Here is a 25300-nt window from a genome sequence, read left to right as displayed (position 1 = left end):
AGTACGTCTTACAAGATGAGATTTGGTGGCTATAAAGAAAGGAGATGGTTTAATTGTTAACTTTTCTTTGATACAGGATGTGCATATTTAGTTTAAAACACAAAATAAAGACTGGAAAATTTAGGATCATCATGTTCCAAACTGGTAAAAGAACATGGGATGAGGAAAAAGGCAGCACAGCACCACCTGTCTAGGAGCACTGTGTGTACTCTTGGGGGTATCACAAGAGTACAACATCAAATAGCAAACAGCCTCACTGGGAAACTCTGCATCCCACAGAAAACACATTAATGCATCTCTCTAAAACACTGAGGAACAGGATTACAGACTAAACTTTCTGATAGGTTTGTCTGCTATCTTGCTTTGGTTATTCTGGCTTTTTCTGAGAGAGAGCCTAAATGATGGAGGAAATAATAATGATAATATTCTAGTTATGTTTAAAAGTATGGTCCTGATGCTTGATAATATTCTAGTAAATTTTACTCAGTGATTATGCTGGAAAGGAAAACTTATCAGCATCAGCTATTACCATCAAGCTGTAATGAGAGGCAGGATGATTTTCTTATAATGCTAAAAGCAATGATTGCGCTATCTCAAATATAAGAGTAATGATGATGACTGTTTATTATCTTCGTGCTTATACATTAAAAAAAAGTTTTTACTGAGTCCTTTAATTTTGCAGGCTGAAGTATTGATCTGATGTTCACTCTGCCTGGTTGGATCCCTGAGGCAGTATAAAGCATTCATTGCCTGTGCAGCTCTATTGATACACAAGGATTAAATATATCATCCCACAGGTTTGGAGGATTTCTACTGGAGCACAACATTCCTGTCCTACTCTGTCCTAGTTCCATATGCAATATGAGGAAAGTTATTGTGCAAATAAAGTTTGAGGGCAAGACAGTATCTGGATGCTCTTCAAAGTCTCAGATATTGGCTCAAATTAGGGGCAGAGCTCCAAAATAATAGTAGAATGCTGGTACTGGGAGTTAGCTCAGAGAGGGTTCACATTTAGATGATGTTTTATGTATTTGTCATCCTCACTCATTTATAATTTACCTGACTTGAAATTAGAAAGAATTTTGCCTGTATCTGACAGACAAGAATGCATCCACTAGATTAAATATTTATAAAGTAAAATAGCCACTTCTAAGTAGTAAGTTGATGAGTGCTCACATTCATATGGTGATGCTTGATGAATTTTTATTGATTATTATTTGCCTACTTTGAACAGATCACAATAAATATTGAAAATAGCAACTTGTAGTCAACTCTTCTGACTGGTCATATAACTGTTGCTTGTTTTGTGTTGTCACAACAGGCTTTTTCTCCAGATCAAAATATAACTGTCAGCTGCCAAAGGGCATTACCCTATAGCATATTTCTTTTATATAAACTTCAAAATTTCAGGTCATTAAAATAAAATTATTTTTGTTGAAATAAATTCTGATTATTGGGACATTGAGGAGTCTTTTAAATAAACCTTTGTTTACAAAAAGAGGTTTTTCCCATCAGCAGCAAAAATATGAGACAACAAAGAGACAACATCAGTATATATCTTATTGCAGTGTGGTTTTCCTTGAATGGAAAACTTACTGGTTTTCATAAACCTTTTAACTCATTTGAAACCAATTCTTCAAAGTAGAGCTGATAAGCTAGAAGCTCAAACAGCAAGTGCTCTTTATACAGTCATTTCCCTCTAAAGCAATTATCTCCTGATTCACTATCCCTAAGCAAATTAATGCTAGAAGAAATTGGATTAAACAAATATTTACTTCTAATAATTTTTACTTTTTAAGTTATTGTTGGATTACAATGTCTATTCTATCATCTCTAAATTATTTAAAGTAAGATAAGCAATCTTAATTCTCCTTACTAAATTATTTAGAGCATAAATATTTCCTGTTGAATGCTTTTGTGGCCAAATAATGTATCTCAAGCTAAGAGAATACACTTCATTTTAATGCAATTATACAATGGCAATAGCTAGGAACAGTACCTGAAGTGTCTTCCATTAGTTATTCACTCATGAAAATTATGAAACTCATGTCAGTAAGAGTCATTCCTTATTTTCATTAATAAAATTCCAAAATTCTTGAGGAATTCTTGATACTTTTTTCACAGGACACTGAAGTCAAAAGCAGAAAGCTTTCTTACAATACATGTTTACTTGCAGCTTAGTTAATTTGTTTTATTTCAAGACCTATCAGATCCATTTCATTCATTATTGTGAGTTCACAGAGGAGAAATGAACCATGGAGTGAGTGAACATCTTGGAGAGCTTCAAGACATCTCATTCTTACTTTTGAAGAGGAATTTATACTATACATTGTAAATTTATGCAGTGAAGCATTAATTACATAATTCTATATTTCACAGCACTTGACTTGTAAAAGGAAGATAGGCTAGACCAGGAATTTAAATCAGTAGGATGGTTGTCATTGATTTGACAGGACCATGTCTGAGGTCAAAAAACTTCAGAATTAAGTGCAGAGGTCAGTATGATCTATGCCTTATGTAGTTTTTAGCTTTAAATAAAAGGCTAAGCTTGTTTTTGCATTGCTGCCTGCAGAAACTCTCACCATTCCAAATTTATATAAAAAATTTTATTACAGTAGGCTGTTGACACATAAGACAGTCTGTCTCTTTTAGGTATCTTTAGAAAGAATATCACATGGAAACAAAGAGTTTGGATGGAAATCAACAGATGCACTATTTCTTATTGAAAATCCCCAGATTTTTTTTTCCCCCAGAAAATTAATGTCCAGTAAAAGAGCAAACTACTCTCCAACAGGAAAAAACCAAATGTTTATTTAATAGTGTAATATTAAATAAAATTTATAATTCCTAGTCTTTAGTGTAAGTGAGAAGAAATTTACTCTGAAATAACCCATTACAAAGAAAGAAACCAGGAGGAGGATGAACACCCTGGTTTATGTGGTCCTCATTATTTAGAGTAAGAAAATTTCTTTCTGTGACAGAGCATATGCTCTGTCATGGTGTATGCCACAGCACACGTTGCAGTTGAGACAGGCAAAACACATAGAGAACCATCACATAACTTCCAAAAACTTCAGCCCATACAGAGCAACACCACACTACATCAGAGGGCTTCAAGTGTCTGCCTTTCTTTAGCCCAACCTTTTATACCCCTCGTGTTCATGCACTGCACCTCTGTGCCCTCTGTTCCCTTGGGTGACTGGTCACTAACCTGGGCACTCCATGGCTCATTGCTGTCAATGCTGCTCACCTGCTTTTCACAGCTGCACCCACTGGGGATGAGGCTCAGCCAGAGTCCCTCTCCCAATTACCACAAATTGTGTACCTACACTGCTCCTGTGACAGCAAAATTCTCTACAGAGTTAAATTTGAAAGAACGGTCTAATGCTCAGATATGTAGTCCACTGGAAACAGTACTGCAAGCTACTGGACTGAAACTCCAAACATTAGAGCTTCTTTCTTAAGTTCATAAAAACTTTTGCAAGGAAACAGTCAAAGGATTACCTTGCTCTCTGATACTAGCTCTCATATAGGTCAATATGCTGAGCTGCCAGGTAGAGAACATTTACTTGGATCCTTATTTCAGCCTTGTCATGAGGGCCAGAAACAAGAGAAGCAGAGCTTAATGCATTTAGAAATAGAAAATCTCCTGTACAAAGATTGAATGAGTCTTATTTTTTAGAGCAGAGGAGATGGCTGCTAACTCCTTGGAAGTAAAGATGTGCTACTGGTATAAATCAGACCTACATACCTCATTTTATTTCAGAATGACTTAAAAGCTGTATTGCTAGGTGCCTGATGCATCTCTTATACTAGAAACCATCATATTTCTCAACTGGCCCCTGGGCTTGCCTTTGTAATGCTGTCATTCTACCACACTTAGTGTTTCTAGAATGGCTGGGGAGAGCTGAGAAGCCAGACCCAAAACCCTAGAAGAGATTGTATACAATACATGAAAAAATATCTCCTTAAAAAAAAAAAAAAAGTTTTGTTTTTCATGAAGGTTGTTACAAGAAAAATAAAGCTGAAGAGAAAAAGCTAATAATTCAAATTGGTGAGAAAGGAGGGGTAAAATCCTTTTCTAGTACACTGGCAAATACTCAGTGCCTAAAGAACGCTATTGTCAGCATTAGGTGTCCTGTGTCTCCCTGTGGGGGAAAAGGAGAGATTCTGCAAAACTTGACCTTTTGCTTTCATAATGTTTTCTTCTAAAAAGACAACCAAGGAGGTTTTGCCTTATCTTTGCCCATTGGCATTAGGTGCCTCTGAAGGGTTAGAGCCTTGGCTAGGACAGTCTCTCCAGATTACTTTCACAGCCCCTAGAGATAAATTAGGAAAGAAGTAGGATTTCTTTCACTCTGAAGAGAAGTAATTTTCTGATTGCCTGAATAGCAACAAGATCAACTTCAAACCCTTCTTCCAGGTCAATGAAGAAATTTTGTTTTCAGTGAAACTGAAAATGTTTAGCATACTTTGTCAAGTCATAGTAATTTGGTCAAATGGGGGGTGAATGGTGATATGAACCATCTCATCAGGCAATATGTCCTCTCAGGGGTGAAGGCTGTGGAATTACAGTATCACAAATGCACTGGCATTTTCTTCACTAGTAATTTCCCTCAAGGATGAATCTGAGTATGCCATCTTGAGTTCAGTATTTACTACTGTGAATGTTCTCATTCTTTATATCCAAACCAAGTTAAAAACTAAAAAAAGTTTGTTTTCATGCATCAGAAATGATGACTTTCTAATCATAAGTATTCTGCTTTATGCTCCCTTTAATTCTGTATCATGCCTGTCTGGACTGCAATACAAGCCAGAAATAGAAAGCACATGACTATTAAATAAAAGAAGGGCAATGTATTTTCTTTCTTTTTTTCTTACACATGCTGTAAAAAAGTAAGCACATCTGCAATTCAGAATTTCATAGCTGAGGTGCTGCTAAGAATTATGAATGGCCTTTGTATAAAATTTAATCCCTCTCATGTTATGCTGATGAGCCAGGTGTTCCCTCTGAGCCTTAAGGCAGAATCTGTAGGAGCAGTAGGATTGTACAAGCACTTTCAGGGCTGCACATTCAACGTGTAATAGAATATGCATATGTCCCTTAGATTCAAATGTTGGAAGACATAAGTAAGCTCAACTTGTCCAGCTCTTCAGCACCAGCTACCACCTCTAGACATAGCAAGTGGAAGGGAGATGGAGGAAAGATATCTAATGATTCAGTGAGGAAAATAAGGCATCAGAAAAACAAAGGTTTTCAGAAGGTTTCTTTTTTTTTTTTTTTGCAAGCCGTGTTTTGTGCAGCTGTGGCTATTCTGGTTTATACCATAGCTGTGCTGTGCCAAAAAGACTGAAAGCATACCTGAGTTTTTCATCACAGAGAAATTAAGGAAGGTTATATGGGAAAGAGGGAAGGGAAATGGGGTACCAAACCAGAATAAACAACATATAGTAAAGCAAACCGATTTATCTAAACCCCAGTCAGCGCAACTTTACAAAGAATGAGGAATGAAGCATAAATTACATACTCAACACTTGCTAATGCAGCTTGAGCAGGGTGAAATGACTACCAGGGAAGCCTTTTCTAGCCAACACTAATTTCAGCAAGGTGCTTTCTAATACCTTTCTACTACTTGTGCCAGTACAGACTGACAGCAGGAACATGAGGCAGATGTGCAATGTCAGAATGACCAGCTGGTGATGTCTCACTAAAGTTACCCTGTTAAAAAGTATTCTGTGGTAATGCATTCCCAAATTGGAATGTATTCAGTGTGGAGAGCCCACAGTCCATTGAGGCTAATTGCTGACTAATTCTCTTGTGTTTGTGCTAGGGAAACCCACTAACATTGGCAAAGGCATTTACAGTACTGGAGTTGTCTGGGCATAGACTTGGGCCCTCCTGGGGAACAGATGCCTGAAGCTCTGAGATACTACAGTGCTTCTGAACATCTACATTAAATGTAACTTTGTCTAACAACAATAATTTTGTACCTTTATTCTTACTGAATTTGAAAACAGCACTGCTCATTAATCAGAAGTTTAGCCTTCATTTTGCTGTAATTTTCAGTGCATTACTCAAAACCACATATGATTGCTGATGATCCCATATAGAAAAAGAAAGAATTCATATATGTGATAAGTATTCCAGACTATAAATCGCTAAGGAAAATAGAAAGATGTATTTTAGAGCTCATGATATGGTCAACAATTGAAGATTAAAAAGCTGAAATACTCAAACCAGAAGTATACAACAAATGGATTTTTATTGACTGTTTTGGATAAATTGATTAATTAAAAAAAAACCAACATATTACAAAGGGTGCAGTACCATAAAATGTGTTTGAACATGCGGAGATGCCGTTTTTAGCCTGCACAGCTCCTGCAGCGCTGGAGCCCGTTCTCATTGCAAGCAGTACACTTGAGGGCTTTGAAGGAGTCTGTGAAGCAGTTCCGGAACACGGACATCTTGCTCCCATGGCACGCTGAGCACGGCAGGAAACCAAAGCCCCCACAAGAGGGGCACTCTTGAGGGTGCTGGACTCTCTGCTCAAAGAATGAAAGAAAGACAAAACTGTTACCTCATCAACCACCATAAGGTCTAGAACAACGAGGACTCCAGGACAGCTGAAAATACACATCCTGGTTCCCATTTTGGGCAAGACCCACCACTCTATCCCATGGCAAGCCACCATGGAAGAGCAGTAAGTCTGCCTTTTCCTTTGGCCAGATCCACATGCAGTGTCAGAGAAGCTCCCTGCAGGTTCCTTGGTCACTTAATACCTCTGTAGCCTGCATTTATGCTTGCCAAAATAGCAAGTGAAAGGATAGCTTGCATGCATTACTTGGCTGTTGTTTAGATCTAGATTAAATCTAGAGGTATTGAAATGATTGACTTCAAACTCCAGGCAGTTTATGCTGATGCTATGTTTTCTATGCTGTACATTAAGATATTATGACTTCCAGCATTTGCATGCTCATGCTGAACATATTATACCTATTACAGTTAAAGCTGATGATATCAAAAAGCCATTCATAGCTTCTGACAAGTGGTAGTCAAGGAAATAAGTGGTGTATTCAAATTTATGGGTGTAGAATGCTAAAGCTTTAAGAGTAAAGAAGAAAGATCATCAGTGTCCAACAGTTATACCCAGAAGGAAGGTTTGAGGCCTCTCAATTGCCCCAATTCCCAAGTAAAACAATAAATTTCCTCTATTTTTTTATTGGATTAAAGACAGTGGAGCATAGAAGAAGAGATTTTGAAGACACTTTTAAATTTCACTGGCTGAAAATGCAGCTAGTTTATTTAATGATTGCCTTAAAGTTCAAATCAGAGAAAGGAAAGGTATGCCACTTTGTGTACTTACCACCACATCTTTTAGCATTGCACTGCTGAGTAAGGACTTTGCAGGTTTGTTCACAAAGAATAAAAATCCATAAAATTCCTGCTACTGTTAGTCTGAGGAGTTATGTACTACTAAAATTAGTGACAAATTATTACCAGAGTACAGTAAAATACCCACAGAAAATGTAGTATCTGGACCATCATCAAGAAAAAATGAAAATATTTCTGCAAATCCATTAATAATTGCATTAATCTATTGAAAACTCAGATGAACATGCAAACAAGGCATCTTATTCTTTTTGCTCTGTAGCTTATAAACTTGCTGTTCTTCTTCACAAGGCAAACAGCTCCTATTACTATTAGCTCTTCCAGGGACAACGATTGGAAATATTTAATGTAAAATTAACATTCTTTTTATCTCAGGTGTGCTCCAATCTTTCATAATTTTTGATGATTGTTTACTTCATTGAACATCATTGCAAATAATCTCAAAATTTTAGGAGAATAATATTTTTAATCTTTATATTCATTATTGCTTGTTGGGCTTGTAAATGTACAGATACGTTAAATGTAGTTAAAAGAACTAACAAAAGTTATTAAAACAAAGCAAAATTGCTTTAGCTCAGCTTCTTGAACAATGACCGTTTCCTTCTTGAACAGATGGCAGTTTGTGGAACCACTTTCTGCATCTCCAGCAAAGAAGAAAACAGACTGCCCCTTGCAACTGCAATGAACTCATTTTTGAGAAAAAAAATAAATGAGAGAAAGAGAAAACCCAAACCAACCAAACAGACCAAAACACCCCCAAAAGGCAGTGAAGCAGTGGTTGTATTCAGTGAGAAGTTATCAGTTTCCTGTAGTCTGACATTGTTTGTCCTATATATGTACTTTTTTGTCCCAACATTAGGACACACATTTGGCTAGGTAATAACAATTTAGGGCCTCATTCCCAAAACAGGGTGCAACAAAGAGTAAAACAAAAAAAGCATTTGGGTTCATCAGTTTATAATAGAAGAAAAGGAAATGGTAAAAAAAAGAAAATCTACTTGATTACAAGTAGTAAATGTATATCCCCTTTAATTATTTGCAGAAATACAATTACCTCAATTTTGGTTAAGAGATCCTGCAGTTCCCCAGATTCATTCATTAGTAAAATTTTCTCAGCACCCTATTAGGAAAAGAAGATGAAAATATCAGGCATTTTACAGTGCAAAAAAACAGAGATGATTAGAAGATTTAGACTTGAAATTTTAAACAGACTGAGGACAAATTTGACTCACATTAATTATATTGCAATTAGGTCAACCTTAGTAAAGCTAGAAGGAGAGGAGAATTTAATCACAGGTCTGATAGTAATGCCTAAAGTTTGTTAGCAGGTGATGTATGACATTGCCTTTTCTGTAAAATGTGCCACAGCTTAGAAATTCTGATTTTCTTCCCCTTATTTTATAGAGTATATTTCCTGACAGAATAAGAACTATTTCTAGTTTTTATTTTTTAAAAATTACAATTTAATAAATATACAACACATCAGAGAGTGCAGCAAAATGAGAAGAGGAGATTGTATTTCAAATATTCTGGCAGCTGAGCATTGAATTAAGACATAATGAACCTAATGCACAACACAAGGAGAAAAAGACTAATGAAAACACTCTTACAACATTACAGTCAGACACAATGATAAGTAATAATAATTTAGTCTGACTACATTAGGCCTTTTAGGGTTTCTGTGTCCTGAGCCAAAGCTCTACTGAAGTGCTGGGGACCTTTTCCTCCTGTAAGTAATTGCTAAGAGACCTGCAGAAAAAATTAAAGTGTTAGGGAGGATATGGAACTCTTTGTTCCCGTCTCTTCTAATTAGAGCACCATATTTGAACATCTATACTTCACTTAGGGAACCAATTTCGTTGAGTATTAATTATTGTGAAATATTTGCAGACACATTTTAACCAGAAACCAACAAAAGGTGAGGAAACTGAGGCACAGATACACAGGCCTTGCTTGTTGCTGGGGCAATTGGCCACATCTTCACCCCATGGTGATTACATGCTGCTGTGCTGCCTCAGTTTGCTGGACCCTGCATTTCCACATTGTTAAGTTTTGTCTTTGGGTTTGCTTCCAGCCTTAGCTAAAAGGTGTGCTGGGACACTGGCACAGGGCTGAGCTGCAGTGGGATGCTGGCACGCATCTCAGAAGTGCCATTAGTTTGAACTGCCCATGGTCAGCCCCAGCACCTCTCCTGGCTTCTGGGAGGTACAGAAAAAGCTGCTGGTGAGAACAGGGAATATATGTGTGACTCTAATGTACCTCTAAGTGTCCAGCTTTTCACAGAACCTTGCTGGGAACTACTGGGGCTAAAAGTGTGTAGCCCAAAAGCCAACTAAAGGCAACTAAACCTTTCAAAGCTCTTCTCATGACACCCTACTAAGGTTATTTTCCCTATAGATTCTTTTTGCTCTAGGTTTGCAAACACTTTTGGCCCTGTGTTTGATGATTTTAGTTAATAAGGAAAATGCTAATATTTTAGTGGATGTGGAAAGCCACATTTTCAGTGAACATTACTCTTACAGTGTTATACTTTCAAAGAAAGATTTAAAAAAAAGAAGTTTCACACAAAGTAATTAGTTGCAGTTAATTAGTCACGGAAGATGACAGGGGACTGATGAGCTAGCCTTATTGTGCTGACTTTTCTACTGAAATCCATTACAGATCATGGGCACTGAGTGCACCAGCTCCAGCATGTGCATGAGGCTGTCTGTGTCCCCAGAAGAGCAGGTTTGAGCAGGCTGTTGGCCCCTTTCATGCTTGTCCTCTCATCTTTGCTTTCACACAGGGAAGCAGGCAATGGGAGCAATGTGGCCAAGGCAGCCCACAGAGTATTGGTTTGAATACACTGCAGCAGCTTAAGCCAAACCTTTTGCTGCTCATCTGAAGTAGAGACATTAAGGATTTGCAATTTTATTGATGATAGGATTGCAGCACTCCAAATTTCTTAAGCTGGACAAGCCTCAATTTTCACCCTTTAGGAAAAGGTCTCTTCTCTGTTGCCACAAGGAAAAGCATTCCTGTAACTTCTGCCCTATGTTTCCATGATGTTGTATAATGCTAATTGGCTTTTCCAATACAGTAATTAAAAGCTTGACAGGTTTCCCATTATAGATTTATATTTTTAAGGATTTGTATTTCTGATGACATTCAGTCAGTCAGCTGGATTCCTTTCAAAGTAGAAAGCTATGATTTTTAAATTAAAACCCAAACATCAGAGTGGCTTTTGATGTTTTTAAGTGCCACTTTGTCTTCTCTGATTAATGGCTGCCCCAGGTGAAATATAAGCAAAAGCCTGAAGAGGTTAACCTTCCCTCTGGATCTTTGAGTCTTAGCACACAGAATCCATAATTAATAAAGTAATTAACACAGCTGTTAAGTCCAATAAATGCTTTCTGACCAGAAAGAGATGCCTTTCTTTTTCTTCCTAGGTTATGCTCAGTCCACAACTACTCAGAAAGGTATGTGAAGCCTTAAATAGTCTGTCCCTCCAGAGAGTAACATAAGGAGTATGAGGGACAATGGGCATAATCTTCACTGAGGTGAATTTTCAAGTTTTTTACCCATTTTTTCAAATCTCAAAGCACAAGCCTGTGAATCCTTTGTCTACTAACTTTGCTGAATCTCTACCATGCTGGAGGAGTCCAGGGATTATAGCCAGATATTCCGTTGGCAAGGAAATGACACAGACTAGGCTAAATCACTCAGCATTTTGTCCAGACCCTTTTAATTAATGAAATTATTTTCCCAGTTTTCCCTTGAGAACATCCAGAAATTAACATCATATTTCAAATATTAAATTCACATTAACTGTAGATTTAGGACAAGGTCCACTAAGTTTTCTACTGCCCCAACTCTGTCTGGCCAATTAACCTGTCTGTTGCTGCCTATCTTGGATATAAACCATTTCCACAGTGTAATTCTTCATCAAGGAATAAACACAGATATATGACTCTGCATTTGGCTTTACTAGAATACCTTCAGGTTTTAGAAAGCAGCCTCTCTTCCACATCATTCCTTATATACTGAGAAAAATTAGCAAGGTCCCACAACATCCCTCTGGTGGACACATTTGCAGTGCAGATAAATTGCATGCCCTGTTTCTTATTTTGCTAAGCACATAAGCAAGGCTTCTTGTTAAGGCAGTAAAAATGCACTCACACACTTCACCATCACTGGCCCACGTTCTTCACTGGGACATTCCAAGGGCTGTGCATGTCCTGTCCCTGCCCACAGCATCACAGCTCTCACAGCCTGGGGCCCCCTGGCGCAGGTACACAGGGGTTACAAATAACTGCCTGCAAATCTGCTCATCAACTGAGACAATCGATGCTGCAATACAGCACCAGCACCAGAAATTCTGGATTTGGTATGCAAAGAATGGGAAAGATTGATGTGTAAAAAGCGATTGAACCCTTTGTTTCCTAAACTGAAGAATGGAGGAAACAAGTGGGAAAAGCCTAGGTGACTGAATGCAATAATTAAATAATAGTTTTACAGGCACAGAACCATTCATATCCTCCCATTAAGTGAATACCAGAAGAATGTATTTAACAAAATGCAGAGAACAACTAAATATATATATGACCACTGGAAATCAGCTATAAGGAAACTGCTAATTCCTTTTTCACAAAAACATATTTTACACATGTGTTTTCTAAAAGTCAGTTACAAAAACAGTCGCATTATTCTTTGGAAAGGATCATAACCAGTGTGTCAAATAAAATAATTTTACTATAAATCTAATGCTGTTTTGCATTCATTCTAGCTGGGAAAACTAAACTGGAGATATTTTCTTCAGAAAAAACAGTCTTAAATTCACATATCTGAAAAAAATCAAGGTTCACTTGTATGGCAAATGAATGCTGGAATTCAATCATATTGCAAGTGAAAAAAATACATGTATTTTTTAAATATTATGCTGTGAGTTAACATATTTACAAAGAATTACTTATTTGTCTGTTTTATTTTCATCCCTTTTCCAGGAGCATAAATACATATTTGTATATGTATATGTATATATGTATATATACATAAACTTTTAACAATTCTAAATAAGAGTATATATATGAGTAAATGGATGCTCCATTATTTTTTTTCTGTGTGGCTTTCTGTTATCTGGAAGTAATTTTTTATTCTGCATTGGTATCCCAGCAGATGGCATAATTCCATTTCAGATGGAGACAACATCAGGTAAAAAGAAGGATTAGATGAGCCGGTAAAGAGCAGCAGAAAGAAACAGCAATTTCCATATTTAGACAGTGTATGTCAAGAAATACAATGGGTCAATCCTGAAAAAAAGAGAAGATTAAAAGCCCCGCTGTACTGAAGCATGCAGTACTTTCCTTGACAGGGGCTAAATATGATTTTTTTTATTGCTTCTGCCCAAGTCATGGATTTGTTTCATTGTCCCTGTGCAGGCAATGATAAATTCCACAGCACAGTGAATATTTATCCCCACAGCCTGCAATGCTCAAACAACTTTGTCCATGCTTCTGAATAGCTTGGACACAATATACTCTATCAGATGTACATATGCTGGGTTTTGGTGCTTTTGTAACTTTTATCTCATTAAGAATAATCTTTCACCTTTCAAAACTGTTCATATTTTATTTCAGGCTTGGGGTTTTTTCTCATTATGACTCATTGAAAGCTGCATAGCTCAATATAGATTCTCCTTTGTACTGCTCCATGCAATCTCCTTCAGGAAAGGTTTTCTCAGGAAACAAATACTCAAAATAAAAACAAAATAAAAAAAGGGGAAAATATTGCATGATTTATTTACTGACACACCAGGCTTTGGGATTTCTGTGTTTCATTTGTATATCAGAAGTTAATTACTATAAAAACCATTATAGAAATATCCATATTACCAACAAGACCAAATTCTGTAATTAGTTCTCATTGCATTTTAATGAAACACAAGCCTGGCACAGGTTCCAGCCAACATACACCCTTTGGGGTCACAATGCACTGTCTTCTGAAGGTGAATTGACAGAGCTGGGGGGGAAATACTTGATTGCCAGACCTTCTCAACATGCACCCCTCCTTATTTCTCTAAATGAATGAATTTAACATTCTCTTGTGAAGACATATTAAGACAGAGAAATAACTGCCTAAAAGAGTGGGGCTTGCCACATTTACCAAACAGAATGAGGGCACACAGGTCCCTTGAGCCTGTCCAAGTGACAGGCTCATCCTGGGGCTCTCCTTCCCCAGTGCCCTGCCAGCCACCGGCGCTCTGCTCGCAGCACAGAGTGCTGCCCATGTCAGCCTTGCTCACGCTGAACTTGGCTTTCTCATCATGCTAAAGCACATCTCCTCTCAGCTGAAGCACACCAGAATGGTGTTGCAGCAAGCAGCAGTGCCTCCCATGATGATAATTAGTGGAGAGCATGGAGGGCACAAACCTTGTGCAGGAGGAGCAGTGAGGCACATGCTGCCACGAGCTCTCTGTGAGCAGAGGAGCTGTCTCATGCATTGTTCCCTGCCTGCAAAGCTGCTTTTCCACAAATAATGTCACTCTTACATGGAATAACTTTAATTAACACATTAAACTAAAGGGTTTTTTCCAGATAACTACAGTATACCTCACCAAGTTAAGGGGAAAAAAAAAGAGAAAAGAAAAGAAGCAGGAAAACACACCCCATATCTGGGGGTTTTCCTAGTTTTTAGTTGCCCAATGCTTTTAGTTTTCTTGTGCTAAACAACGTAAGTGTCATTTCCTTGCTGTAATAAATGTGTCTAGATCAGAGCACTAAATTATTTAATTTTTCATTACCTGTATAAGGTAGATTTGTCTTTTCCATAGTAAGCTATCTTCCTAATTCACTTACCTTCTTTTCTACACCTCTCTAAAGAATGTCATACAATACTTAGAGAGTTTTAATGAGACTTTATTGGGTTTTACACTCTCATTCCTATTTTAGAAAACAATTTTCTCACAGTCTGTTAAAACAAACAAACAAACAAACAAACAAACAAAAAAATCCCCCAACTAGCAGTGACTTAATGGGCTATCCATCATACCAAAATGACCATATCCGGGCATTTCCTACAGTTAAGCACATAATTTATTTAATCTATTTTAATCGTATCTGAATTCTTTTGACAAATTGACCATATGTGGACTGAGATTTTCTTGGAGTCAATCATAACTCACTATTTACACTTTTAACATAATAATTAGATGAACAAATCTTCATCTGAATCCTGTTGAATTTTAAACTGCTTTTGAATGTAACACTTTTATTTGTGGCTTTGCTGGAGAACTCTTCAAATCAGAGTTTTGATAAAAGCATATTCTACAATGACGTAAAAATCACTGTCTGCTAATATTCTGCACACAAGTGGTTTTACAGCTGCTCTGGCAAGGCCTTTGACTGCAAAGGCATTTGTTATAATGCTCAGGGAAGCCTAACTCATGCAGAACACATGGAAATCTTGGAAGGGATGAGGAAAAGAGGAGAAAGTGTTCCTACAGCCTCAATATCTTTTATCCCTGATTGTTGGTTACACTGCATTTTGTTACTTAAATGTTTTGTGAAAATGAAAGCATTAAGTGGTACAAACACAGTAACCTCACAGTGTTTAAATATAGTTTGCCTTCACAAATCACAGCCTCGCAGTTGATGCTAATTGCTAGCTTTTCACCACTCAAGACAAATACCTTCTCTGAGTTTTCAAGCTGTTTTCTTTGTGCCACATTCCAGAATCTTTTTGTTTTAATTTTTTTTCTGTTTATGAGAAATAAATTTCAATTATACAGGTTCAATGAAAAGGTGATTTTGAATGTACGTAGGCTTCTAGTCCTAGAATACTAGTGTGCAAATTAGGATTTTCCATTTGAAGTTTATGTCTTACAGTAGGGCAGTGTTGGGCTCTTCTTCTATCTCTTCTACAGCTAGGCTTTTTTAAAAGCAAGTATTAATCAATTTTGTATCTAAAATATGTTCAATTGATTACAGATCTTGATACAGACTACATCATCTAAAATTCAATGTATATTTAAAGTCTGATACCCCAAAGTGTTAGTCTCTTATTCAACACAGATATTAATAAATGACAGGTTTATGCTGTGTGTGTCCATTTTCCTGGGTCTATCATACATACAGGTTCTCATATGGAAAAATATCTATTTCTCTAGATTTTCATGGTTTCAACTACAAAATAAGACTTTTTTTAAGAAGTAGATGATATCTTACATGTATTATTGCCTCTTACTCCCTGGTTATCTTTTGCATCTTCAGATCAAATTTATCAGTGAGGGTCTGTGCAGTGCATACTACGAAAGGATTTCTGTCTTATCTTGTTACCATCACTGCAGCATTGTAGCTAATTTTCTTAAAATCCTGCTTTTCATTCATCAAGATTTTCATTTGCTCCTCCCAATTGTAGAATAAAATACAGGTTCATGCTTTACTTACCCCAAGATAATGGCCATCAATAAACACAACAGGGAGTGAGGGAAGTTCGCAGACACTTCTGCATCTTTCATCTAGTTCTTTTCCATAATCACTATTCAGAGCAATGTTTTTTTCTTCAAACTTAACTCTATGATTTTGAAATATCTTTCTAACCAGTTCGCATCTTTCAAAAGTGGTTCTCACCACACGAAGACTGGTAGTATAAATTACTATGCGGCCAAACTCTGGGACTGTAGAGACCTGGAAAAAAAATAGTTCCCATTACATTAAGCAAAGTTCCCATTACTTTAAGTAAATAAGTTCCAAGTATAGAGTAATTCTAGTTAAAATATTATTAAAAAAAACCCCAGCATCTTAAAAACACAATCCAACATTCAAGTTTTATTCAAATGTGAAGATGGAACTGGAAGAAGGAAGTTCTTGAAAACAGCAATTTAAAGCAATTTAAGTTGTTTAAGTAAGGTGCAACTTGACTTATTTAGAAAGTCTTAGAGATGGTAAGTCAACATATATTTTCAAGAAATAGATATATTTTAGATCCTGAGGGACTTCCAAATGGGAATAAATTGACACTGTTCTGCTGATGTCTGATTCTCTTAATACAGTCACTTCTGTTTGCACAGTTTGGCAGTACCCAGACTAAGACTAAACTTGCTAGCTTAGATGTTATTGACAATCTGCTTCAAGAGAGCCTAAGCTAAGCCTCAGCATGTCCATGACCAAACATTAACTTAGAATACTTTAGGTCTCCATGCTGAATTAGATTATTGCTGCACAAGGTAGAGTTGTTTCTCTAATTTTTAATGTATTTCCACAACAAATTACTCTAACATCCAAACAACAGTAAAAAAGTATATTTATTGTGTATTCAATGTCCAATCAAAAACCTACTGCAGCTAGCTGGAAAAAAGTTTCACACTACAATTCAGATTTTACTTTTTACCCCACTTTTCAATATGTAAAAATTTATGCTGTTTCTTTCCTTTCTAGGATGACAACAGTTAGATAGTGTAAATACTACAGGGATTAATTTCCCCAAGAGAGTGTGATAGATTTTCAAGAAGCCTGAGAATCATTCCTCTAAATAAAGATTCTATGTTCAAACATATAACTAAAATCCCAGCTTTCTGAAAGGATGGTAATGCATTAACAAGCTTTCTAAAGTATCCATTGTATTCAGCAAATTATATTTAATAATTTTATCAGTATTCCTGGAGTCAAAACACAAGTTAGAAAATAAAAAGCAAGGATATCTCTACTACACTGTAGCGCTGTATGCAAAATGAACCTTGATGGGTGAAAAGATAATTTTTTACCTATCTCATGAATGAACAATAAAAACATAGTTGTTTAATTGTGCAGATGCCATTGCAGATTTTGTAATATAACCAGTCATGATTTAACTTACTACTTGAATACAAAAAAAAAGTCCTTGAAAAAGTATACTCTGCTTAGAGAGGTGTTTACAATGTTCTTCATATAGTAAAGAGTTCTCAGGAAAAATATTTGCATTTCACAGATCACTTACAGAATACTGGAGGTGTAATTGCCAACATATGTAGCCATTGCTTCATCTCCCATACAGGAAAGGAACCATGTTGTGATAGGTCAATATTTTTTCTCTTAGAATGGATGTCATAAATTCAATTTTAAGAACAAGTTTTATAAAAATGGGCTACTTTTCTGCAGCGATTTTCTAGGTTGAAAATCTGTTACACTGCTAGTGCAGCATTGACTCTCCTCCAGCATATCATTCACACATTCCAAGTGAGAGAATTAGCTCGTTCTCTCCATAAAAGACAAGCACTCTATATAAATACCGCAAAATATTTTAGGAACCACACATGGGTTGCCTGAAGGAAGAGGAGTCTGTTGTTTTCATAAGTAACCAAAAGAACTTCTTAAAATATTACTTAAATAGAAAATTTCACATATTCCTCATTTCTTCCTCTTTGGAGTGACAATACATTTTGAACGAGAAACTATTCAACAGGATGGAAGCTCTTGTTCCTCCATAGCTCTAATCTCTAATGCTGCTTGTTCCCAGACACCAGAGGCTGGCAGCATAGGTACAGACAGTCATTATCTGGTAAAGCATCAGGACTGTGGTGTCCCTACAGCATACAAATAAGCAGCTGAAGAGATGGAAAAATGGAAAGTTGTAAAGTGATCCAGACAGATATCAAGTGGAAGGTATGTACAAAGAGACACTTTTATGCTTAATCCTTTCTTGTTTCCTAATGTGGCAGTGAAGAAATACCATTGTTTTCCCTACAAAGTCTTAAGAACATTGATTAAACAATTCTTCAGGGAAATTTTCATAAGAACCCTTGTTTTCTGTACTACAAATGTACACAGCTTGTCCTTGCGAGGACTTTTACCATGGAAAGATATCCTTCTTACCACCTGGCTGAAAACCACCTTGCTAATGAACAACAGTATATTAACACTATATTAATTCTTATTTTTCTAAGCAACATAGAGGCTGAAAACTGTAATATTTAATTGCCGGAATACACTCTTGAAGTAAACCAGTAAACACTGTGGTTTTCCTTCCTAGGCTGGAACTGTGGCAAAGCCATAATAAATAACAAGCAATGTAAACAAATTAAGACACTTCTGAAAATGAACTTTTACAATTTTGCTTTGCAAACTTGAAATTCAAATCACCTCATATAACTCACAAATGCACATAAAACTCTAGGTGAAATTAAACAGAAGGCTATTCTCTGGTTAATGGGCATGACAAAACTTCAATAAAGCTGTGGAAGTTGGACAGATGAATATATCAAAAGATTTGGAGGAACTTATATTAACCACTTATTTGCACTTCTTGTAGGTGGAATTCTTATTGAAGCAAGAAGCTTATGATCCCTAAGATTTCTATATATTTTTCATATATTTGTAGTTTTTTAGATAGCTAATGCATGGCTGTAGCTCCAGTACTTTTCCTACTGTTTTCCTCTAGATATTAGAACAATAAGCTAACCTTGCAATAAATTCCTGAAATACTGTTTAGTCTTATTGTCAGGAAGATGGCCTACAAGAACATTTTGTTTTCCAACTGTAATCTAAGATATCATAACAAGAAGTGGGGCAAAGAAGCTCTTGGACCAACTCCAAGGGGTTGACCCAAGGCTGGGTTACTGGGGCAACTTAATCTCCAATCGGGCATATCCATTAGATATCCTAAATAATTACCCTTGTAAAAATTGTAGAAATCTAGCCAGGTGTGCCCTTCACCACTGGGACACCTGGAAGCTCCTAAATAAAGATCTGCTTTTTACTTTACTATTGGGTTTTTTTTTTCTCTTCTGATTGTAAGCAACACTTGTGGATACCATTTGGCCTAAGGTGGCAACTACTGTGTAATATATTCAGGAAAACCCTGTGGGCCAAGGTTGTGCTTCAGAGAAAGTGCCTATATGAGAAGATTGCCAAGGAAGAGATTTAAGTTTTCAGGAGGAAATAATGTTGCTTTAGTAGTAGTCTTGTACATGATTTACAGCTCTTAGTTTAGCAGCCCAATGTTACCATCTCCCCAAGAGTCTAAGGGCACATTCTGCTTTACTGCCTCAGCCTGAAGAGCTTGCATTTTCCTTGGGAGAATCAAGTAGCCAGCAACAGCAGCAGCATGACCTGCATCACTTCACAGCAGAGCTGCCACTTCCAGCCTAAGAAAGAGCTGCCCTTTTTTTCTGTCTAGAGAGAAGAAGTAATTGCTTCACCAGTTCAATCCTATTCATGATTGAACATTAAAAAAACACGTTACTTACTTTGTGCCTGATTCAGTCTTTTTCCAGACTTCTTTATCAGGTCAGTCAGGGTTTTTGAAAATAAAAGAATCATAACATCATTGAATAGTTTGGGATGTAAGGGACCTTAAGGATCAGCTGCTTCCAGCACCTCTGCCAGGAGCAGGGACACCTCCCACTAGACCAGTTTGTTCAAAGCCCTGTACTGATGTACACCTGGGGGAAATCTCTCCCTCTGCCTTCCCACTGGCATCCATCTGACATGGCTGACTAAATATAATCCTTAACTGGGGAAATCTTGAGTGATGTCATCCATGAGGGTAAATTTGTGGGCTCATTATCAAGTGGCATCACAAAAGAAAGGAAGAAATTGCTGATGAAAAAAAAAGAAGGTTTAATAGAACAAGCAGATAAGGAACAAAATGCAGGGATTCTGGGGACTGAAAAAGGTTGAAAATACAGAACTAAAACCAGATGATAAAACAAAACCTAAAATGTCAGGACACAGAGAACAAGAGCAGAAGACACTAAATGTAGATATAAAAATATGAAAAATATTACAAAAAAAAGACAGGTAGTAAAACAAAACAAAGTAAATTATAAAACAGAGAGAAGGTCACTGAAATACTGACCCTTTTTTAAAGGAAATCCCAGTAGTCAATGTAACTGTACAACAAATACATTACAGAATATGTGAATCTCCAAGTTGTTTGAAAATTTTGAGTCTTTAAAAAAAATCTGGTTTGTATTACTAGAGCTTTAGAAATGTGAAATATTTGAGAATCATACTCCTAAAATTTGTCTTTGAGAATTTACCTTTTCCCTATAACACTTGCTTCAACAATAACAGACTTCTCAGTAGCTCTGAAAAAACTGTACAATAGTCAGGTGTTTCCATGATGCTTCTGAAAGCAAAATAAACACCATTAATCTCTCATGAATATTTTTAGGTTCAGACTTTCTCCACTATATCTTATTCCTGATTTTTGGGTCCAGCTGCAACTGAAGCAGCAGCAGAAGTGTCCATGTTTTCCTATTGGTCTCATAGTTACCTGAGCCCCGACCAGTCCTGCCAGACTGAGCAGATATTTCTATTCTCTTTGGGAGGCAAAATAAAAAAATTAAAAATTGAATAGCAATATCTAATTAATTCTTCATCATATTTGCCAAGAATTACTCTCTAAACACTATAGATTTTATTTAATATATTTTACAACATTTTTGTCTGCCTTGGTGACTTTGAGTGGCTTTTTATCTTTGAACCAATAGCCTTAACATGGATATTTTTGCAGCATGACTAATAGCTATTAGTGGTCCAAGCCAATGCTTTTCTGCTTGTAGTGTAAGAACCACTGCTATGCCTTGGGGCATAAAGTGACTGTTCCTAAAACAGTGGTGAAATCTACTTTTTGAAAACCTTTGTATATAACTATGTCTGCAAATAACTAAACAGACAAGTGCATCAGTGAGAGGAATAATGTACTCATGATGTTAGCTTCATTTTTATTTGGTTGTAAATGAAAACCAGGAGAGCAACACTACCAAAGTAGTAGTAATGGCATTTTTTTTTAATCCTCTCTCTAGAAAGAAAGTATAAATGTGTTTTAACCCCATCAGTTAAAAAGAACAGCTATTTACATGCATGTATTATCATTAATTTCAATGGAAGCATCACCCACAAATTTACATTTGATTCTTTTAAAGAACAAAATAATAAATGAAAAAAATAGCTGTTATAGTACTTTGATAAAAGCTGAAATGCTTTATCACATATGACATTTTTAAAGGTTTTTACCATATTCAGGTGTAACACTCAACACGCTATTTATGCAGTACTGAATTGCCTGGGTGACCTAAATCAAGGGTTGATACACCCTTCTCTGTCTCACAATATCATCTTTCAACATCTCAGGGCGTTCTGCTGAATTATGCACCCCTTGGCTCTGTAATTAGATACTATCAGACTGGCAGAAGTATCTGCTTCACTAAGTAGGCTGAGGCAGGAATCTAGACCACATTACAAACCTTGTGCCAGAGATGCTTCGGTGAATAAATGCAACACTCATGATCCAACAAAAATGTTGAGCAGAAGAAAAAAAGTTACATATGCATACATACATATTTTGTATGTACACTTGCATATCTACAAACCTGCACATCTAAACAGTCCTCACCCTCAGTGTCCTTACTGCTGCTCATCCAGCACATCCACACAACCAGGTTACATCCTGCTCTCAGGTGACCTGAACTCTGAAAGAGGGCAAGTTATCTCCCCAGAGCTCGTGGTCTCTGTTCCCTCTGTCTCCGCAGCCTCCAGAGCCAAACCGTGTGATGCACATCTAGCTCTGACTCTGGGGTAAAAGGAGCTCCTGTTCAACAGGGCACAGCAATGCTGTGAAGTTCAGCCAGGGCAAAATTTATTTCAAATAAATGAAAAATATGTTCAAATTAGTTGAAAGAAAATCACTATCTGTTCCCATCTAATTGGATTTTATTTATCAAGTGCTGAAAGTTCTATCAGTATTTTCTTCTTAATGTATTTATGCCATTCAGCTATGACAGGACAAAATGAAACATTTGAAAATCAGAAGCAAATCTATAATTAACTCTTACCTAGTCTACACCTCTCCTGGAAAGAAATACTGTAATATAATGCTGGTTTCTCTTTTGCTTGCTCGGTCCTTCTTTCTCTCTCACCTCATATTTACCAATTTGACATCTCCAAGAAATTCTTCTTAAAAAAAATAAAGAGAGAGCCTCTGGGAAGACCCTTGGAAATATTTCTCTGGTTGCTAAGAGAGAAGAAGCATTTCTCTGTTCTGCAAGGACAGTCCTCACAAAGATTGAAGGGGAAGAGGCAGGAGCTACTGAAAATAGTTTGTTCTCAGCAGTTTACATGAGACACTAGAAGCCAAAAAAAGGAGGATCCAACAACTCCTTTCACATTGTGCAGTTCTTTGAACCATTCTTGCATTCAACAGAAGCCAAACAAGACGTACCTAGACTATCCTGTGACCTTTGTATGAAGCCCATACAGGTAGAGACTCCTGTGTAAGCCTGCCTCTTAATTGTTGCAGATCTGTGATTCAATTTGCCAGTGCCCTCTTCCCCTCACATTATCCTTATAAAGGCACCAAGAAAACACAGTACTATGGAGCACAAAACAAATATGAATACAATATTAGAGCCAGCCACATGGTCCTACGAGTAATCTTTCTGCTTGTAAAAAGATGGACAGCCAATAACCTTGAAATTTCCACTACCAAAGAAAATCATAGAATCATAAAGTGGGTTGAGTCAGAAGTAGACCTCGAAATCTATCCCCATATTATGGACAGGGGCTCCTTCCATTAAACCAGGTCACTCAAAGCCTCACCCAGCCTGGCCTTGAACATTTCCAGGGATGGGGCAGCCACATCTTTTCTGGGTAACCTGTTCATCACTGCTAAAAGTAAGAGTTTCTTCCTAATATCTAATCTAGACCTACTCTCCTTCTGTTGGAAGTTATTCCCCATAATCCTATCACTACATCTTTATGACTTCCTTCACATCAGAAAAATTCAACAGAAAATTCAGATAGTACAATTTTCTTAACAGCCTTAACATGAGAAAAGTATTTTAAAAAATTTTCATCAACCATCACAATCACCATGAAAAATAATAGGCAATAATTTTCTGAGGACAGACAGGTTCAGTTCCTTGCCATTTACAGCAGTGCAACATTAAGGCAGCAGTCAGAAAATATCCAAGCCAAGTTTCAGCAAGGCATATGATAACATTCCCTTTCATTTTCAAAGTGTGCTGTGGGATCTCACACCAAAATAGACAAATGAAACCTCATACACAACCTTTCAGCCTCATTATGATCTCTCCTACAAAATGTGTCTCTGTAGCCAAATATTTCCTGAATTAAGTAGCACTTCAAATCAGGAATTGGGTCTTGTCCCATTGCTTTGGCTCTTTTGAGTTTATCAGTCATTCTAAGCAATGGAAAGAATTACTCTAGGATGATTATTTTATATCTGTTTGTTTGGCTAACAGTACACATACATTTCAAGGCCTTTAACCAGTTCTAATTGGTAACCAAGATTCAGCCTTGTAAAACTCAATATGACAGAGAGACTGCTCTGTCTTTCACAAGGCATTCACTAGATAAAGTGAATGAAACAGTAGTATTTCCTAGTATTTCGTAGTATTTACACTAGGCAAAGGGAATGTATTTGTCATTAAGAAGGTTGACTGGAGGTATAATTCATAAAATTAGTGTCTATCTCTTGGAGCAGAATTCTTTGAGTACACATTAGTTACTATTCACCTGGATAAAGTTCCATGGGAGTTAGTGGATGCATTTTACCAAATACGGTGGTTTCTTGTCAGGTGAGCAAAATGGGCTCAGACCACATGAGAAGTACGCTTGCTTTTTCTGACATTGATTTTCATTTTCACTGAGAGCTTGAGGGTTTCTCAGCCTTCAGTGACAGGGCCATGGCACATTCTGGCCTTTTTTTTTCATCTGTTAGTTTAGTAACTCTATTTTGTCATCTCTGAAACAAACTCGTTGGAATAGGAAACAGTAAAGTTAGTTGTTGCTCTGATGCTGTTGATCAAACAGCCTGTTCTTATACTATCCTCTTCTTCCTTCATCAATTAATTTAGGACTAACAAGGCTTATTATACAAGAGACAAGGTGTTGGGATCACTTTACTTATAACTGCAGTATTTTCAAAATGGCTCCTTTGAGACAGGAAACAACACTAGACCACAAAACTTTTTTATTTCCAGCAAAACAAGTTCAGTTTTTCAGTGGGAAAAAGCTGCTGTTTCTGATAAATACTTTTTTCTTTTTATGGCTGTTTTACAGTATATTTAATATGAGCATGCTTAATATCTACTTTAACCTATATAAAACATGACATTGCCCAGAGAAGTTGTGAATGTGGGGCTCTGAGCAACCTCATCTAGCAAGTGGCATCCCTGCCCATGACAAGGGGGTTGGAACTAGATTATCTTTAAGGTCACTTCCAATGTAAACCATTCTATGATTCTGTGATTCCACATTGTGCAAACTCCAGTCAAAATATGTCCTAAAAAGGAACTTTCTTTGGAACTGGTTTATGCCATATTTCCCCTCTGTGCCTACTTTGTATTGGAAGGTTGATTGTAGTGTGCTGCAACCTGGCATCCAACCAGGGAAACATTTGTTTTCCACAGGTGCAGTGCTAGTAGGAGATTTATATGTTAGTGTTCCTGATGTTTGATTATCTGCTATGTTTGATAAATGGCTTTCAGCTGAACAATCTGAGTGGCAATATAAACATTTTTTCTTTGTTTGGTGTAATCATTGGATCAGGAAATTGAAACCCATACTTCTGCACAATTGTGTAACAGTGTTATAGGATATCTTAGCCCTCTGATTTTCTTCTTGGGTCTTTGCACAAAATAAACACTGATTGGAAGTGCTTATTAAATTTTATTACCACCTCTTAAGAACTAGACTGTGTCAGTCAGGCACAGATGAAGAGTGAAATTCAGGAAAATTAAATGGTAAAAACAGCACAAATTTTGCAAAACTTCAAATTACCTTTTGGACAGAACTGAATTCTGGTGAAAATTACACTACAGTTTGTCTTTCAGCTAAAAAAAGTTACAAATAAAATTTACCATAAAATGCAGTTAAAATATAAGTATTTTTAAGCTGTCATCAAAAGAATGAACGAAAGGATTAAACTCAG

The 25300-nt window shown here is 36.8% G+C and overlaps 1 protein-coding gene across 1 annotated transcript in view; it reads right to left on the bottom strand.

Moving 5' to 3' along the window:
* Positions 1–6244: 6244 nt before the first annotated feature.
* Positions 6245–25300, bottom strand: part of GRXCR1 (glutaredoxin and cysteine rich domain containing 1) — a 36469-nt gene continuing 17413 nt past the window's right edge. Inside the window, exons 2-4 of the mRNA XM_085577840.1 lie at positions 15814–16053; positions 8445–8510; positions 6245–6543 (exon numbers count right to left, since the gene is read on the bottom strand). Coding sequence (XP_085433966.1) covers positions 6364–6543; positions 8445–8510; positions 15814–16053 — 486 coding nt within the window. The 3' untranslated portion in view covers positions 6245–6363. The remainder of the gene's footprint in view (positions 6544–8444; positions 8511–15813; positions 16054–25300) is intronic.

This window comes from Lonchura striata, chromosome 4 (assembly GCF_050655825.1).
Source record: "Lonchura striata isolate lonStrDom1 chromosome 4, ASM5065582v1, whole genome shotgun sequence".
In the NCBI taxonomy this organism is placed as follows: Eukaryota; Metazoa; Chordata; class Aves; order Passeriformes; family Estrildidae; genus Lonchura; species Lonchura striata.
The sequence above is the reverse complement of the archived record's forward strand: the minus strand, read 5'-3'. Positions and strand labels throughout refer to the sequence as shown.